This window comes from Chroicocephalus ridibundus, chromosome 5, assembly GCF_963924245.1.
Source record: "Chroicocephalus ridibundus chromosome 5, bChrRid1.1, whole genome shotgun sequence".
Lineage (NCBI taxonomy): Eukaryota > Metazoa > Chordata > Aves > Charadriiformes > Laridae > Chroicocephalus > Chroicocephalus ridibundus.
In genome coordinates, this window is record NC_086288.1 from 11,112,549 (window position 1) to 11,130,982 (window position 18,434).

Below are 18,434 nucleotides of genomic sequence, written 5' to 3' on the forward strand. Positions count from 1 at the left end.
AAAAGTGCTTCTTGCATCTTAACCTTGTAAAAATCTAATCTTTCCATGGATGGAAAGATGGTTGGTGCCAGAAGTTACAGATGGAGGAAGGAATTGGTCAGAATTCTCACACCTGCTCGTAAGTCTACATTTTAGTCTGTTTCCCTACCCAAGAGAACTGGTTACACCTTTCTTTCTTTGTTGCTGGAAATACTGTATATGTGTCCCTGAAAATGGCAGGTTTTGCAGGATGTTGCAGGATGATCCTTGATTTTTAATGTGCTTCTAAAGGCTGACTTGATCTTAATCACAAAGTAGAGAAACGGAGTGCTACTTGGACATGTTACAAAGCACTACTACTGTGTTTAAGGGAACCCTATACAGAGACAGGATGGTTTAGTAAGCTGGTTCACTAGCTGTCTGCAAAGCGAAACAGGCTTGTTTTCTTCTCCTCAGATAATTAGTACAACACAAGGGGGCCACTTACCTGTCACCTCTGAAACATCTGATTTGGTTTTTGTAAATCCCTTTTTAGTTAGGATGCTATTAGAGCCCTTGGAGTCAAACACGATTTGCCGTACGCATATGAACTGAAACCTTAACTCTGTTCAGTGCTTTAGAAAATCCCTAAATAGAGGTAGACCCTGTGCGCAGAGATGAGCTGCCATACCCTCTCTAATCCTTAACAAAAGCCATATATAGATCAATTTGTTACAAGCTTTGAGGTAAGTGTTCTCTTCGGCTGTGTGGCTCTACCAGTACAGAAGGAGGGTTTTGGCGACAAGGTGTCTGTACTGTGTGAAACTGATGGCTTCCTTACTCAAAAACCTACTTCCTAAAGTACACGGTCAAGTTTTTGTAGAACAAGCAACTGGAAAAACCAGCTGTTAACCTTTCTTCACTCTGCAGGTTTAAGCTACAGAAGACTGAAAGGATTTTAGTATTTTCTTTAAGACTTTATTTAGCTGATTATTCTCCTGTAACTAGGTCTGAGAAGATGCTCAGGGACAGATGACTAAAAAAGGTGTAGACATCTTCCTTTATGTTGTTATAGATAGTTTGTACTCTAGCTTTTGTGTGTTCCTTTCTGTAGTGTGAGAAGAGGTGCGCCTGACAACATCATATACACACTTTTAAATTATTAATTCAAGAATTTTTGCACTGTGTCACAGAAGAGCTGTAAGTTAGGAGGATATTTATTTATGAAACCCCCATCCAGAGAGATTCAACCTTTTTAAAATAGGAGTTGTTTCTGTAGCTCGACAGAAAACAGATTGAAAGATTTTTAAAATGAGGAAGTTCGGTCAGTACTTGGTACATGAGTAGGATATATTGAATTGAAAACCTCCCTTAAAATTTGAAAAATCTGGAGACTCATTTGCACAATTTTGAGGTGGTCTATTTTGAAGTTATTACATTGAAAATAGGGCTGTGTCACCAAAATATAGAAAGTGGCAGTTTTACTCAGACTAGGATTTGTACTGCTACTGGTCTCAGATGTTACACGCAGCAAGAGATTTTAAGCTCCAAAAGATGAAGTGTTCTAAAACCTGATTGAGCCTTCTCATCCACAAGTGTTGGGACTCCAATATGCATTTCTATATGCCAGATTCAATATTTAGTCATCCAGGAAAAAGTAGTTCCCACTCTTCTTTTGTTCCACGTCCTTGGGAAGAGAAAAAAGGTCGATGTTACCTGAAGCAGTCTTTGGCAGACTTGAACAAAGCTGAAATAAAAGACACTTAGCTCAACGCCTTCCTACTTTCCTCATTACTTTTACTACTCGTTTCATGTGCTGTTTTCCAGCACAGCAAAACTACCAGGTTAGTCTTAATTTTGTTCCTTATTTTAAAACCTGGTTTTATATTAAACAGTCATGGCTTCTTTACTGTAAAGGTGCTTCTCTCTTACCTTGATTGAATTGAGTTTGTTTATTCTTGGTCTGTAATTGTTGGGGTCTCTTCTAAACGTGATTTCAAGTTGAGATAAAAACTTATTCATTCCAGCCAAAAGAGTCTGTGGACTGTTAAGAGAGAAGAACATTTTCCAAAGTTCTATACTCTGCAGATTACGGGCAGCTTTGATCTCCATCCTGAGCTCATTTGAGTCTGGTAACGCAAGCGTGAGCTCTACCTGACATACCAGGATGGGCTACATTTTTAGTCAAATCATCTCTCAGACAAGAGGTCATAACCACTACCCTCATCTTTCAGCAGTATCACAGCATGGCGCTACAAGGCTTCAAACTGCTACCTTTACGTTCTTTTTACTTTCTATCCACTCACCTGCCTGTGCCGGCACACTTAAGTTATATACATTTGAAGAGAAAAACCTACAGTTGCACCGTTAGCCAGATAAAACAAGAATCATAACATACTGATGCTTACAAGCATTTATGTGACCATGATTTTTTAAATTCAAACATGTTCTTAGAAGGAACATCATCAAAACCAGGCTAGCACTGTGTTGTAAACACAATAAACCCACTGCTAGACCAGTGTGTTTACTTCATCTGTCTCACAATAAGTACTTGGGAATTACACTGTTCTAAAAGCTTGTTTTCTAATAAGGCTGCTCCTTAGAAAGTCTCTGTAATTTACATGAAATTATTTACAGGAACAAAGTAGACATATCACAGGGAACAGCTCTGAAAGAGTAAAAATCATAGTGTAGGCTGCATGCCGCAGTCCAGCCCTGCGCTTCACAAGACTTGCACACATGTGCCTTTACTACCTGGCTTTCTTTCCATACAGCTGAAAGGTACTTTCACAAGCACACTTAGCTTACAGTTGGCCCCTTTTTCTTTCCTCACAATTGATGCCACTTATATGTTCTCTGCTGACTGTAAGGCTACTTTAAGCCAGGAGCTGGTCTAGTTTTTGAGGGCTTGGTTACATTCTCCAACTACACCCCAACTTTCTGTTAGGCAGCCTCTAAGTATGGGCCAATCTAATTTTCTTTTCCTTGCTTCAAAACAAAAGCCAGAACGCTCAGGGAACTCTTGGATAACTTTAAGTGCAGCTTAAGTTTCCATAGGCAAAGATGCTTCACCTCCTTATTTTTGTTGATGCTTCTGATAGGAATAAATTGTTTATGTTGTCCTCTTTAATCTTGCTTACTAATCCAAACAAGTCTCTTACCTGTTCGCAAGTGTGTTCTTGGAAGGGATACCATCAAATACAATCACACGATCAGCAAGATACGTAGCCATGATAAAGTCATGTTCTACCACAAAAGCTGTTTTTTTAGCATGGAGAATGAAACTGAAATAGAAATACAAAAAGAGAGAGCTGAATATAAACTTACTGTAAAGTTACTGAAAATTTCCGTTATTTTTCCCATCATGCATACGTTACCGTTTAATGACTCTAGCAGCCATTAGACGTTGTTCAGAGTCTAAATATGCAGAAGGTTCGTCAATTAGGTAGACGTCTGCAGGTTTACCAAGACAAAGAGCTAACGCAACGCGCTGCAACTCACCACCAGACAAGGTCTGAACCTATTGGGGTGGGGAAGAATAAAGCCATATTTAGTTCAGGCACAGGTAAAGAATTAAAGAAGAAAAGTTAGGATGTCGTCTCAGGCAATTAATACCTCCTGGTCAATGATGTTTTCTATTTGAAGAGGTTTCATTACATCAGTTACAAACTGGGGGTGTGTATAGGCATCTCTGATCTTCTCATGCAGTAGCTGACGGACACTTCCCTAGTAACAGAAAAATGTTGCCACTCAGTTTTATGCACCAAACCAAGTAGAAACTGAATTAGAGCTTTTTGTTCTGGGCATAAAGAAATTCTACCTGTGTGCTACAAACATGCTTTTTGTAGCAAGCACAATACTTAATAAATAAGACTTAAACGTACTGTAGATTTAGGACTGATCTTCTGTGGTTTGTAGCTGACATTTAGAACTGGGACCTCACCTATAAAAAGATAAAATTTATTATGAAAACAGGAGCTTTTCAAGTATCTTCAAAATAGGTTTCGACCAACGTAGTAAGGATTACCTCCTTCATCAGGCGTAAGTCTTCCTGCAAGCATTCGGATAAACGTAGTTTTGCCAGTTCCTAAAATAAAATTCAAGTTACATATTACTTCACACTTTTTAGTAACAGATCTCTAACGATTAAGTCACTCGTGAAAAAAAAAAAAAAAAAAAAAAAAAGAGTTAATTAAAAATCAGACTGCTTTCGGAAGTTCTACATTCACTTCCAGCAAGCAGCACTTGCTATTACTTGCTTTTTCAAATGGAAGAGACATCTAGAGCTACAACAGTCCAGACTTGTTGCTAAGCTCACCTGGTCAATGATCATCCTGCCAGTCTAAGTTCTTGAAATGGGATAACAGACAAGCACGCTGGCATCATTAACATTCAATAACTGCAAGTTCCCGCTATACAGAGCACAAGCTCATGGCATGACACCTTCACTCGGAAACAAGCAGTTCAACCTGACTCAAACCCAGTGATTTTGAAGCCTGGCTCCCAGACTGAGAAGGGCTTGAGGAGCATACTTAGGGCTGTAGAAGCAGTTTCCAACAAGTATTGCACTTACCATTTTCCCCTAACATCACCATAATTTCAGAATCAGTGAATTCTCCAGCTACTATGGAGAGTTCAAATTCTCCCATCTTTTTTTTCATTCCTGGGTATTTGTACATACACATCTTTTTAACCTCTTCTTCATTAGCTGTCTCAGCCACTTTAAATACCAGAGATGCATCTCGAAACCTTAGATTTTCTGTTGGAACATAGCCATCTAAGAAGATGTTTATGCCTATGAAGGGAGAAAAAAAAGATCATTTGAAAATGTCTACAACAAAGCAAGATAAGATGGATTTCAATTCTTGGCTGTAAATTCCAATCAGGCAAGAAGAACGCTGGATTTTAAACGGCAGGTTAAAAGAGGTATCAAACCTCTATTTGAAAGTGTGTCTATTATGCAAATTGAATGGAGAAAAATCTTACGAAAATTACAGAAAGGCTGTAGAAACTCTTCCTGAAAACCTAGTATTAGCAATGTGTGTAGGGTTTAAAGGAACTACTGCTGTTGGACCCATTTTCAGAGAAACCTTGTTACTGAGTCTCAGTGCCGCAAGTGTGGTCCACTCAGTTGAACGCTACATACCTCTGTACTGTGCAAACTGTCTCCTGCCCTTTCTCTACTATTTATAGGGTCTTTTGTCTAACTCCACTGTTTACAAAACACCTGCAAGTATCAAAATTATGTCCATAGCAAGAGAGAAAGGGCATTTCATACTTAAGACTTTTGGGCTGAATTATAAATTCAGGATCACGTAAAGCAGAAATTCTGCACAAAAATACCCAGTAGTTTTTTAGTTATTGAACTATAACAGGAAGACATGTTCAGTAGAAAACTAGCTTTTTGGTACACTTTTTTTCTTCAACAGAATTTTTTGGGTATGTTTAAGAAGAGAAATATGGCAAGAATTACCTTCTCTTACGCTGAAAGGCATAGTAACAACACCGTAAGCACTTGGCACACCATACAGGCAGCAGATAAAGTCAGAGAGATAATCTAACACACTTAGATCATGCTCTACAACAATAATGTACCTGAAATAAAAGCCAGAGAGATGCTTTTATGCTTCAATATAAAACATTTTTCCTTTCTTTCTTACTTTAGCCTTGCATAAGCAAAAGCTATCAACATGATTTTCATTTAATATGGTTTCTTAGCTTTATATTAAAGAAAGACAGAGTTCAAATCTCTGATAAGCATTTTTTTTTTTTAAATTTTCCAACAAACAGACATTGTGAATGACAAGTTGAAAGTCCATCTTCAGTGTAAACTGGCAGCTTCTTTATGTACACAGTAAGTGGAAGGATATTGATTGACTGGAGCGAAAAAATACTTAGCACATTTGAAGAAAAAAAAATATCTTTGTGAGGAGGGGATGGATGAGCAATACTCAAGTGAAAAATAACCACCTATATTTTCACATCCTTATTACAAAATTTACCCCAATGCTGAAATAGTACAGAAACTATAGGAAATAAGTTTCTAAAACACAAAAGAATAGAATATTACTGACTTAGAATATTTTAAAATTCTATTAGTGTACCATACTGCAAAGTCAGCAGTTCTAGGGAGATGGACTGGATGTCTCTTCCCTCTGTAAACAGTCACCTATTATTACAGCCTAGCAAAGCATTTGAAGTTTGTATTTACCTGTCAGGGTTTATTAAGGATCGAATAGTAATGGCAGCCTTCAAGCGTTGCTTGACATCTAGGTAGCTAGAAGGTTCATCAAACATGAAGCTAGTCCCAAAAGAAAGAATGAAGTCTTAGCGAATACAAGCTTTCTACATATTCAAACCTAATACTAACATTTTAACTATGAAATACGTAGAAATTAAAAATTATTATTACTTATATTGAAAAAGAGAGACAAAAAATGAGAATTATGGGCTGACACCTGCTTTCAATCTCTGATGACTGTCATGTGAAATTATTAAACGGTACAAGTTAAGTATTACTTTGCCAAAAGCTCTGGCAAAGTTATCAAATGTTAGGAGAAATCAGCAATCGGTTAGGAATCCCATGCACTCAGTTCTGATTCAGCTTACATTTAATATGAACTGAAAAGTGCAAAAATACTTTAGAAGACTGGAAGAAGGGCATCTTCCAAGAAAGAAAAACAGAACAAAACAAACAAGAAAACCCACTCAAAAACCGCACCAGCCAAACAAAAAAATCCAACACAAACAAAACACACACACCAAAAAATAAAAACCTCTTAAAAAACCATAACTCTTCTGATCCTGCTTTCTTGGTCCCAAGGAGTCAGGAAACAGCATAGATTAGACAATGATTTCCTGGTTGAAAGCCAGGAGAAGAGGGACACAAGTTCCCAGAGGTGGAGAAGGATCTCTCCATTTCTTATTCAGAGAGGCTGAGTGAGGTACGCTGTCGAACAGGATACGTTTATGTGACATTAGGGACAGGTTACGAAGTTGTGATGGTGAAATTTAACACTGGCCTCTGAAATTAGCTATTCCAGTCAGATGAATTAAAGTATAAAATCTATCAAGATGATATATGGAGCAACTACGGATCTTTGCTGCTGAGTTGGTAAAACCAATTTAAAAAAAAAAAACCTTTTTTTTTTTTTAAAACAAAAGAATTATTTCTAACAATAAACGTAAGTTAGAGGACCATATTCTGAGACAGATTATTAGAAGCAAAGTGTAACAGAAGTAAATTAAACATACATATCAGCCTTCTGAATGCAAACAACGGCACAAGCAAATCTCTGAAGTTCTCCTCCTGAAAGGTCCTCGACATTTCTTTCTTTCAGATGGGTTAAGTCTGCAAATAAGTGGTTAATTTTAGATATGTTATAATCAACACAACAATTCATATTCAATCACAGCAGACATCCTACACAGAGGAAAAAACAGAAAAGTAAAATAAGCGTTCAGTTTATATAGAAGCATCATAGTGCTATTTGTAAGTCACAGCAAGTCACGGCTTCTCTGCAGCATTAGCTGATTAACTTGTACGGCCGCTGCTTATCGCGCAGAAGGATTACATTTCTATTTGGTTTTACACTATGTAGTCGGCAAAGATTTCTGGCCCTAAAAAGAAACTAGACCAGTTTTAAAAGTATTTCTTGCTAGACCTGGCTGACGAGTTCTGATTTCAGGAAAATCGAGTCCCCCAAATGTTACAGCAAATGGGTGAAGCCAGTATTTTCTCATTGGCTTTATGAACAGGAAATCTCAAGAATATACCATTTCACTACTAAGTTAAGTGGAACTCAAAGACCATGCTCTTGGTGGCATAATGCAGCCCCACCAGATCTATCCAAAAGAACCCTGGTGTTAATTTAGCAATACCTAAATTAATACTTAACAACTGAATTCAAAACACCTACAAAAAGTTACTAGGGCTGGACTATGCAGATGATGTTCTTATTAACTGCATTATTCTCAGAAGTCAATATTACTCCCATTATAATTAGTTATATACAGGGCTTTTTTGGGGGAGAAAATAAGAAAAAGGTTTTTTGTACTTGGATAATATTTCCTATACGCAACGGTTCTCCCAAGGGGGGGATGCTAAGATTTTGCTGGAGTTGTAAGCAAGCAAGAGCAGCAGATGCAAACTGGAATTCTTCCAGATGTAAAAATATACGTTTTCTACCATGAAACAGAAACTGCAGTAGATTCTGTTAACCTGCACGTATCAATTAGTTTGCCACTAGAAAGGATTATTTGCATTGGTTCAGATATGCTTACAGCAAGCACTAAAGCGTCTTTTTTCTTTTTTTTTTTTAAATTGGTATAATTTGAATCTCGTATCACATTAGTAGTAATTTTTCTTTTTCAGTAAGTATGAATTTCTCAAATGCTTTGAAGTTTAACTTTACAAAATTACTTACCAAGCTGCTGACATACAACAGTTTGTGTCTTAGTTTCATCCTTCCTATCCAGAATTGATCCCACCGTTCCCTGCATAATAAGAAAAAAATTCCATAACATTATTTCTACACTAAAAATTTCAGACAGTAGTGGATTTTCAACATTCAGTTATGCTACTAAATAAAATCTTTAAACACGAGAGAAGTATGACAGGAGAGGCTCCCAGCCTTCTTTCTATTAGCTCACAGAATTTCTCACCTTTGCAGCTTTAGGGATCTGGTCCACGTACTGAGGTTTAATGATAGCTTTCAGGTCATCTTCCAGGATCTTGGTAAAATAATTCTGTAATTCAGATCCTCGGAAATAAGTCAAAATTTCTTGCCAGTCGGGTGGATCCTGTGACAAAATTAAAGCCTGTGTTTACTTATACCATTCTAAAAACATCATAAAAAATATTGAATTTTAAAATTCCGATCAATACAACAAAAAGAATACGCTTGCAAAAGCTAGTTACCACAAGGTAATCTTGCCGCTGCAAGGTTTCCATTTAAAAAAAATAATAGAAAAATTAGAAAATTGCAAAACAGAAGGCAGAAGTTCAAGTATTTTTTTTTTCCAGGTGTCACTAGCTCTTTCAAGAAAAAGGATTTTAAATTTGCCCCTAGGACATCCACAACTGTCCTTAAGACAGTTACGAAGCTACGAGCCAAACTACTTCATGGAGAAAATTATAGTATGGATTAGTATAACTGCACTTATTAGCTGATCCAGCTAATCCAAAGGAAAAAAAAAGAAAAAAAGGGTTGGACTGATAGAATCAAAGGAAAAATGACAAAAAAAAAGGAACTGTTCAGAGCAATCACCCAGGAAAAAGGCACAACTCGTACAGTTTTGTTTTATACAGCGTACTGCTCTGAATGGTGACAACTTACTTATTTTGATGGTAAACAGCACAGAGCGACACAGCCATATTTCCAAAACAAGCAAATACACAGAGGAAATGCTTCATAAGTTTTAGAGCAGAAGCAACACGGAAGATTCATTTCATACCACGTGCTTCTGTGGTCATAATGATTTGGGTCTTCACAGGAAAGTCTGATTTTTGAAGCATGGTAATTCAATTAAGTACACATTCAGAAAATCAAAAGTTTTGTTATTTCTGCAATGCTACCACCTGAAACAAGAAGTCCACAAAATAATATAAGCCAAACTTGAAAGAGAATGGAAAACGTAGGTGGGAAATGATTACTTCTTTGCAGTTTTAAGTGGCAGCCATGAAATGAATAATTTAGTAAAATGTTACTCTTTCAAGTAAAACTGATGAAGAAAGTTTGAACACACTTGTTCCTACAAGTCCTTCTTGAAGGGCAAAAGTGAGCATCAGAATTCAATTGTTACCACGTGATTTGAAGGTGAGAACTGAAATACTGTTCAATAAGAAGAGTCACAATAGGTATTATTTGTCTTTTATCTAATAATATTCACTCTTTGGAGTAGTGCGAGGTAAACAAACCCCTCTAAATTATTTTGCTTGCTGGCTGCATAGCTGACTGAGTGTAAATGCATAGGAAAACGGATTATGATCTCCCATGAAGGCCAGCAGACTACAAGTTGTTCTGTGTCTGGTTCTCAAAAAATACTATTAAAATTTCAAAGTGTCTAGCAACATGAAGAAACTAAGGATTTTCAGAACTCATTATTGAAGTGTACAGTGGGAAACATCTTCAACAACAACTTACGATAACATATTTTATAAGAGATCATCTTAAAAAGAATCAAAGATAAAGAAGCCTAAGAGATCACAAGGATACACGGTAAGCGCTCATAGACACTAGAACTGTTCAGATAAAACCACCGTTGAACTTAGAAGAAATTCCAAAACTCGAGCTACCTAAATGGGTAACATTTATGTTACCAATTACGTTTACCTGTTCCCTGATGGGGAACAGGTAAATTGTGCAGGGAAAAAAAGTTGACATTTTTAAAGATTGATACAAAAAAAAAAACACCCTTAAATGTGACTTAAAGACAGAAACCTACCTCTGGTATGAGTTACAATTGTAATTAGTATTCTTGTCTTTCTTGGAAGATATACAGAATTTTCAAAAAAGCCTTTGTTAACAACATGCTTCTACTATTGTTTCTGTGTGGAGTCAGTCACTGGCTGTTAATAAGGAAAGTGCCAATGTCCTTGCAAATTCTATCGTGTTCATAGATACGAAAATTCAGTGAAAAAAAGTATAACCACAGTTATCTATGCCAACTCTATTTTATTGCTGATACTTACATCATATTTTCCGAGATTTGGCTTCTGTTTTCCCGCTAAAATTTTCAAGGCAGTTGATTTTCCAATCCCATTGGTTCCAACCAATCCCAGTACTTCACCTGGACGAGGGATAGGCAACCTGTACACAACATCAATAACTTTGGATTGTATTAATGCTATCAAGACAACAATATTTGGTGGTAAAGTAAATGTTACAACCTGTTTTCAGACTTTCTGATTGTTTCACCCTACTTTGTTAACTTGCCAATATATAATTCAAATTAAATCAATATTCCTTAAAAATAGAATATTGTAAGAAAGATTTAAGAGCAGTCTATTCTTTAAACAGGAGTTCTGCAAAATGAGCACTAAAGTTTTATTTCATTATAATATATTTTAGTAAGAAAAAAGTACTTAATATTCAAAAAGGAAGCTACTGAGGTAATAACCAAGAACACCTTGATGTGCATTATGTTTAGACTACCTTTTACATTGATTTGAAAAATAAAATACCTGTGAAGTTTGAAGGCATTGGCACAATATCTATGCGTTGTTTCTTTCTCCAGGTTGCTAGGTAAGTTAACAATTGACAAGGCTCCAAAAGGGCATTTCTGTAATTGAAATAAATTTATAGATTACTAGTGCACACAAAAAATTTATTAACAGAATACTATGTTCTGTACTGCACCCAGCTGCACATTTAAATATTTTTACAAGAACTTCTACCAAATTACTTAATTTACATAGTCAACTTTCCAAAGAAGTCCTATACAACATTTTTCAAATTCAATAGTTAGCAATTTAGACTATCAGTCTACAATACAAATGAGGCACACTGCGTATATTCTCTAGCTCTTTTACAAAAACAGCTTTCTACTGCTAAGTGTCTATAGCCACAAACAAACAAAACTAAATAAAACCAAAGCCCCGCACACCCTGCAATGCAACCAGTTCCATAAACTGACACAGTACTTCACTTTCTATAAGAAATAACAGTTAAAAAGGTCTGACTATTCAGGAAAACAAAACTGCTTTTTGAAGTTACAGTATGCATTACTAAATATAATAGCATAATAAGGAAACGTTATCACTTTTAATAAAGCAGCCTAACTCTTACCTTGATGCAAATACCACAACCAATACAAAGTGTTTCTGAGATCCATGCTATTTTGCTTTGTGATGTGACTTCTATGCAAAGTTTTCCTGGGGAAAAAGAAGATTAACTCAAAAAAGTTTCTGATAAATCAGAATTCTTGCCGGTATTACTAAATTCCACAGAGGAACACGTAACTGATTAACGTTCATGGAAGCTTCGGATCATCCAAAGACCTGAAAAGTGTCATTATTACTATGAATTGTTCATGCTTTCAGTGATACTTCTAAAGGCTTTATGAAACGGAGCATGAATGATAAGCATAAACCTAGCAATTATAAAGAAATAGTTCCTTCTACTAGAAGATTATTTAAAACTTCACCAATTGCTTAAATACTTTTTTAATTTATATCTCTTACCCATTCGAACCACAGGACAACTCTTCTTGCATTCCTGACGGCATTTCTTTGGCTTACACTTGTCATGGTTGACAATAGCAATTCTTGTTAATTTGTCTGCCATAATGCACAATTTAGGGTTAAACACCAATTATGAGGAGTAGTGGGAGTCTTCCAGATCTAAAGAAAAAAAAAAGTCCAAAAGAAAGCATAATTACTGACAGCACAGGGAAGAACAGTCTTACCTGAAGTTATTACTAGCAGAGTTCAGAGATGAAAAAGCAAAATGATTTGATTTTCCTCTTTTAAGCAAGATGGCAAACAGAGCAAAGTCTCAGATACAAGTAGTAGGGGTTACTGATGTGTAGATAACTGCACAAATCTTTAGCGTCCGCTTTCCATTCCATTACTATTTCTCCACTGTAAAATAAAACTGTGATTATGTCTGAGAACTTATTTGTTTCCAAGAGAAGTATGTCGTAGTAAGAACAGACGAATCTATACTACTGCAAATTTCAGGTTCACAAGCTGCCTTGTGTAAAGTAACCTTGTTCACACTACAGTGCCTGGGAAGGTCAAATTATGACCGTGACTATTAATCCAAGAATCTGATTATAATATTCCTTTTTCAAACTGCATGCCAATATTCTACATTAAATGATTAAAATACTGTAAAATTTCAACCAGTTTTCAAAGTGAAAATTTGTAGTTGCATATAGAAAAGTAATCGTGACAAAGTTTGATTCTTTTTTTTTTTGAGTTCCATTAGTATTTGAATAAGTACACCTGCAGTCTGCATTTCCTAATATAGTATCAATGACTATAAAACATTCCGATAAAAATAAGCAAGATTCTTAATAAAATTACTTTATTTTTAGAAGAGAAAGGTCTTTGAGTACTAGATGATTAAATATTCCTGAAATCACAAATAAATGCACTCAAGGAAGTGAAATTACTGCTTGTATTCCTCTACATAACTGTTTCTTCCCTTGCTTGGATATTTGTAATACCCATTGACAAGCACTAGATTGGAAATTTATGTCAACAATTGCAGCAGGAGGGAAGAAAGGACAAAAGATTTAAAATTTAAGTCTTGATAGATAAAAAAGGTGAAATGTATTTTAAAGTGTATTTATATTTCCTTTACCATATTTACATGTAGTACTGAGAGTAACAATAATAATAATGACTTTATCTTCCTATGAGCAACGCACACCTAAGGACAACTCCCTCCACCGGCTCCAGAACAACAAAGACAACTGAATTGTGAGGTTCTCGGAAGTTTACAAGGTATTACAGATGACAAACAGATTTTATTTTTTAGGTCTAAAGAAAGACCATAAATAAAGAACAAAGCATTCCCAGTTCAACACCACTAAATACAGTGATGGCAGCCCTGCAGATGATGCCAATTCAAAATCATTTTAATTCAATGCAATATGTATCAGTAGCTCAAAGACATAAGTGGGAGTCTTAAATACTTCAGGTTTCCACACAGTCCTCATGTTCACTTCCCTCCTAGAAAAGGATTCCCACATTTCTTAATAAATAAAGCATTTTCTGTTGTATGTCCAGTTCATCTTTGCTCCACCAAACTAAAGCATCCTGCAATGATTTAGAGACTATTTACTACATATGGCTATTATATGAAGAAAGGTTGTGACTTTCCATCTCCTGAAAGAAGTAAGAATAAAACAGGTGTATGGCACATTAAACTCCATTCTTCCCTAAACCCATCTGTGAACTTTAGTGGGACGAAATCCTACAGATACTACTGTAATGTGAAAGAAAGGAAGAGACTGGCATCTAAAAGGGAGCAAAGGTCAGAAATTAAGATGTTATTGTATCTTTAAATCCATTATTACCATAGTTATGGATATTTTAAGTTATCCCTTTCAAAAGTGGTAGTCTTATTCCTCTTTTCAATTTCCAAAGTATTTTTACATTAATGTCAAAAGATATTCTTCATCAGATATAAATGAATGTAATTATTAGTCACGCTGCCAACCTTAGCATGGCAGTTTCTACTTTTAATGTTTCAAATTTTTTTATTTCATCTTTTAACATTTCCTAAGCCAAGAAGTCCTAATAACATAGTTGATTTTTTCAAATAAGTGACTGAATATTTTAAAAAAGAATGAAAAACTGATTATTACAGTTCTGTATCGTCAGACCAGATTGACAAAGTAGGGCTTAACATCCATATTACATCCATAGATCAGGCCAACAGGCATGGAATAATGGCTTTGTAATTCTTACTTTAATATATTTTTCTTACATAAGAAAACCAGAAACATAAAGTCTTAGTCTGAAAAACTATAAGGATGCCTGAGTCAGGGTAATTTTCCAGGAGACATACTGGATTTTGTCAGTGCTTCAAATAAAGATACATTCTTTGGGAATTTTGGGGGAATTTGGGAATTCTTTTTCTTTTCATAAAAGCCCTGTAGTTTGCATAGAGTATTTATGAGTGAATCACTCACTCTTTGGTTTCCCAAGGCAAGTGCCTAATCTGCATCAAGCCCTTTCTCCAAAAAACCCTGAGTGTCTGAGTACCCTGAGCAGACAGACCACACAGGGCTCTCCCTGCTAGTTATCTGAGCTCCAACTAGCACGTAAACTATTTCTATGGGTTTCTAGGTATTCTAGGAAGCTCTAGAAGGCAAAGCTGCCATACTACAGGAACTTGCTCGCTCTGTCCAACCTCCAAAACCTCTGTAGGAGGTTACTGCCTGAGCAGCACAGATCACAGACCAGACAAACCCTCCCCTCAGCCACCCATCCTTCCACTCCGGTCTTTAGCTTAAAAGCACCAAAACAGAAGAACGGGATGGGGTTTGCTCTAAAAGACCAGTCAAATATGGCTTGAAACAATAAAGTTTTGCCACTTACCTCAGCAAGCTTTCCACCCAGTCCTGGTGCGATAACCAGACTGAAGTTTACACTACTATCTGTTGCTGAATCAGACCATGGCTGGTAAGTAATAAAAAGCCTAAGATTTATATCTTTTTTTCTTCTAACTTAGTTATACGGGAAAATGCCCATCTGTGGTAAAGAGTTTTGAAGGGGCCACAGGAGTAAGTACACCAAGCATTTATAAAGTACTTGGTGTGGGGGGGGAACAGAGCTAATGAACCAGCACAGAGACATGGACTTGTGCCTCCCTGCTCCCATGCAAGCGTCAGTTTATCCAAAACTCTCCAGTGGTCTTAAACCATTTTCAGAAGAAAATATTTGTGACTTCCATCTCTTCTGCAATACTTCCAGGACTATCCTGATGTCTATGATGATAATTGCCCACAAGAGAAAAGAATAATTTCTACTTAGAACTGACAGTTTAGAGCAAATAACACTGTTCAAACCAGCATGAATTCAAGTTCCATATTTATATGCAGTTATTTTGGTGGCATTTAACTTAACATACTGAATGGGATCGTCTGATTTCAAAGTGCAGACAGCGGAACTCTAAATACACTGAACACAGCTCAGCAACACATCCAATATACATACGCTACAATACAGCGTACCAGTAATTGTTAAGTATAGACAGCAGTTTAGGGCAGGAGAAACTGGTATTCAGAAGTATTTAAGTTCATGTCTGTACTTCTCCTTTCCAAATCAAGAAGAACAGAACAAAAAACAAAGTATGAAAATATTAATTTGTTACTAACTACGAGAGTAAAGTGTTATTTTGAATTAGTGAATTATGATGGAGTGACAACAGAAAGTCGTTCCAGAATGATGACCTGACAACATAGGTGAAAGAATGAAAGATGGAATAAAAACCGCTAGCAAAAAAACCCCAAACGTTCTAAACACCTTGACAGTATCATTCATTGAAGCCAAAAGCTGTCCTTCAAGTCCAATTATGACACTTAATACAAACACTAAAACACGTCTAAAAATAAGATGCAAAACATGTTATCACAAGCAATTTAAGTCAGCATTCTTAGGCTCTCCGACACAGTTGCTGTCTCTGCCACACCAGAAGAAATTTAAAAAAAAAAAGCACATGTAAGCAGACCTTGCTACCTGTCACAGAAGAGAACAGTAATGTACAATCTGTAGAACAAATGTAATGTACTTGAGTTAAGAATATTTATTTCTTTCACAGGCATTAGAGTTACACTGGAATTTACTAAGTCAAGTCAATTATGACAAAGAAGTATTTGTAATTGCATTGAATTATTCACACTTAAACAGAGAAACATTAAAAAAAAAGTAAATGAAGACTGAAACATAACTAGACAATTCAATTAAATGATGGGAAGGCAAGATCCATGTGTTCAGAATTGAGCCATACTTTAGTCACTTTGCAAAAAGACAGTTATCATTTTATTAAATTACATTGCATCCAACCTCAAAGATAAATGCTGTGGAAAGAAGCGAGGATGAGCAGCGTTTGCACTTTCCTCTGAAAATAATTAACCTCAAAAATTCTCTCTCAATCTATTGCTAACGTACAACACACAGTCACCCCATAACAAGAAAGTTATGAACTAGAATACCCAAAGAAAATGCAAACGAAAGACAAAGAACAGATTTTCAAACTGCATAGGGGAGATTACTACATCTGTAAACGTCAAAGCAGAAATAATAACAAATGTTACAAGAACAAACAAAATCTACTAAGAATTAAGAACTGGTCTATACTCAAGGTCTTAACATTTGTTTTAGAAACCAAGACAATGTACAAAAATAAGTTTAAACAAGCCCTAAATCTCCCTACTGTATTTAACTCATTATATTACTCATCAGGCACAACCTGAATATGAAAATTAATACAATGTTAACATGAAAAGCATATGGTCAAATATACTGACGCAGCATAAGGAGTGGGTGTGTTTAGCTGGTGCTGAACAGTATTAATTATCACTCAATCTCTAAAATTTCCTTTTAACATGAAGTGAAATACATGAAAATAAACCCATAAATTAGCAATCTACCACATGAAAATTAGAGAAATATTTCACGACCACTTGTTTAGGAAACCATAGCTGGGAAACTTAAATTAGAGCTTGAAAACTGTCACAGAAACTTGCAGGTGAAATACTTCAGTGCATTCCAGAGAGGAATCACTACCACGGTCCTATATAAAAAAGCCCTGACGTCTTTTTCTTTTTTTTTTTTTTTTTTTTTTACACATAATTTGTAAAAAAACCCAGGCTTATCCTATCACCTTATCAAACCTGCGAGAAGCCTGGATCTCCTCACCACACAAACACGCACATGGATATTAACTTTCCGCCAAATAAGGCAAAACACGGCGCTTTGCCTCCAGCAGAGGAGGTCCCCGCTTCCACAGGAGAAAAACACCGGTTCTCCCCCCGCACAAACCCCGGGCCCGCCGCCACCAGGACGCCAGGAGCCTCCAGGCCAAAGCGATTCCCGCGGCTGAAGGAAACGTGTTCTCCCGGCCCCGCTGCACGGCACGGGCCGGCTGACAGAAAAGCAGAGCTCTGGAAGATGACGTACGACTGGAAGATGACGCCAGAGACGACGAACCGCATGTGCCGCCAGCGCCGGCCCGGGAAGGGCAGGCCCCCCACCCCACGCCGGGAGCGACACCCCGGTTCAACGGAGCGTGCAGCTGAGCTCCCTTTCAGCCAGGGGGACGACGACTCCCGGGCGGCTCGGCTCGGCCCTGCCGCGAAGCCGGGCCAGGCCGGGAGCAGCCGGCACCCAGGCCCGGGCGAGGAGCGGTCAGTCGGTCCCGCTCCTGTGGTGGGTGGGGGCGAGCCCCAGGCCCCGGGACCGCCCCCCAGGCCGAGCCCAGCGGCGGGGGCAGGGCCGGCAGCACGGGAAACTGGCGGCGGCTCCCGCTAAGGGGAGGAGGGGGCCCCTTTCCCTTCCCCCCACCGGTATGAGAGAACTACCGGGAACGCCGGTATCCACCACCACTCGCCCCATCAGAGGCTGCTTACCGGGAGATGGGGGGAGAGAGCAAGGCGTCCCCGCTCCCCGGCCGGGCCGCAGCGGGGAACCGCCTCCCCTCTCCAGCGGGCCGGCCCGCAACGTGCTCCGGCCGCCGCCGCCACCCGGCCAAGATGGCCGCCGTCCTGCAGGGCGGGGCCTAGGCGCGCACCATAGAGAAGAGGGGAAGGAAAGGAGCCTCACCATAGAGACAATGCGCCCGTTCGGGGAGAGAGCGGTGGCGCCTCCCGCCACGGGGAGGGGAGCGGCGCGGAGCAGGCGGTGTCAGTCCGCGCGCTGGAGAGGCGACGGTTAGTGACGCCATCTGCGGGTCCCTCCTCCCAGGGGGCGGACTGTGAGGGGCGGGGCGGGGCGGGAGACACACCGGGCCGTTAACGGA

General features: G+C 38.1%; 1 protein-coding gene across 2 annotated transcripts; it reads right to left on the reverse strand.

Moving 5' to 3' along the window:
- Positions 1 to 1,362: 1,362 nt before the first annotated feature.
- Positions 1,363 to 18,339, reverse strand: ABCE1 (ATP binding cassette subfamily E member 1). Of its 2 annotated transcripts, none has more exons than XM_063337175.1 (18): positions 18,239 to 18,339; positions 12,143 to 12,301; positions 11,748 to 11,833; positions 11,144 to 11,241; positions 10,652 to 10,769; positions 8,623 to 8,760; positions 8,385 to 8,454; positions 7,213 to 7,309; positions 6,170 to 6,259; positions 5,432 to 5,553; positions 4,532 to 4,753; positions 3,986 to 4,045; positions 3,843 to 3,901; positions 3,574 to 3,684; positions 3,336 to 3,478; positions 3,120 to 3,242; positions 1,891 to 2,002; positions 1,363 to 1,645 (listed from the first exon to the last, which is right to left on the reverse strand). In XM_063337175.1, exons 2-18 carry the CDS (start codon positions 12,243 to 12,245, stop codon positions 1,598 to 1,600), a joined length of 1,800 nt encoding a protein of 599 aa, XP_063193245.1. In that variant the 5' UTR covers positions 12,246 to 12,301; positions 18,239 to 18,339; the 3' UTR covers positions 1,363 to 1,597. The 2 variants fall into 2 exon arrangements, with proteins under 2 accessions (XP_063193245.1, XP_063193244.1); XM_063337174.1 differs by lacking the exon at positions 18,239 to 18,339 and adding an exon at positions 18,046 to 18,203.
- Positions 18,340 to 18,434: the final 95 nt, after the last annotated feature.

Bases quoted from the DNA above. Each gene is read 5' to 3' on its own strand.
- ABCE1 (XM_063337175.1), bottom strand. From the start codon at position 12,245: ATGGCAGACAAATTAACAAGAATTGCTATTGTCAACCATGACAAGTGT. The intron at 8,761-10,651 runs GTAAGTATCAGC...ATTTTGTCACAG, and splicing joins CAAATCTCGGAAAATATGAT to GATCCACCCGACTGGCAAGA. The intron at 8,455-8,622 runs GTGAGAAATTCT...CTTATTATGCAG, and splicing joins AGATCCCTAAAGCTGCAAAG to GGAACGGTGGGATCAATTCT.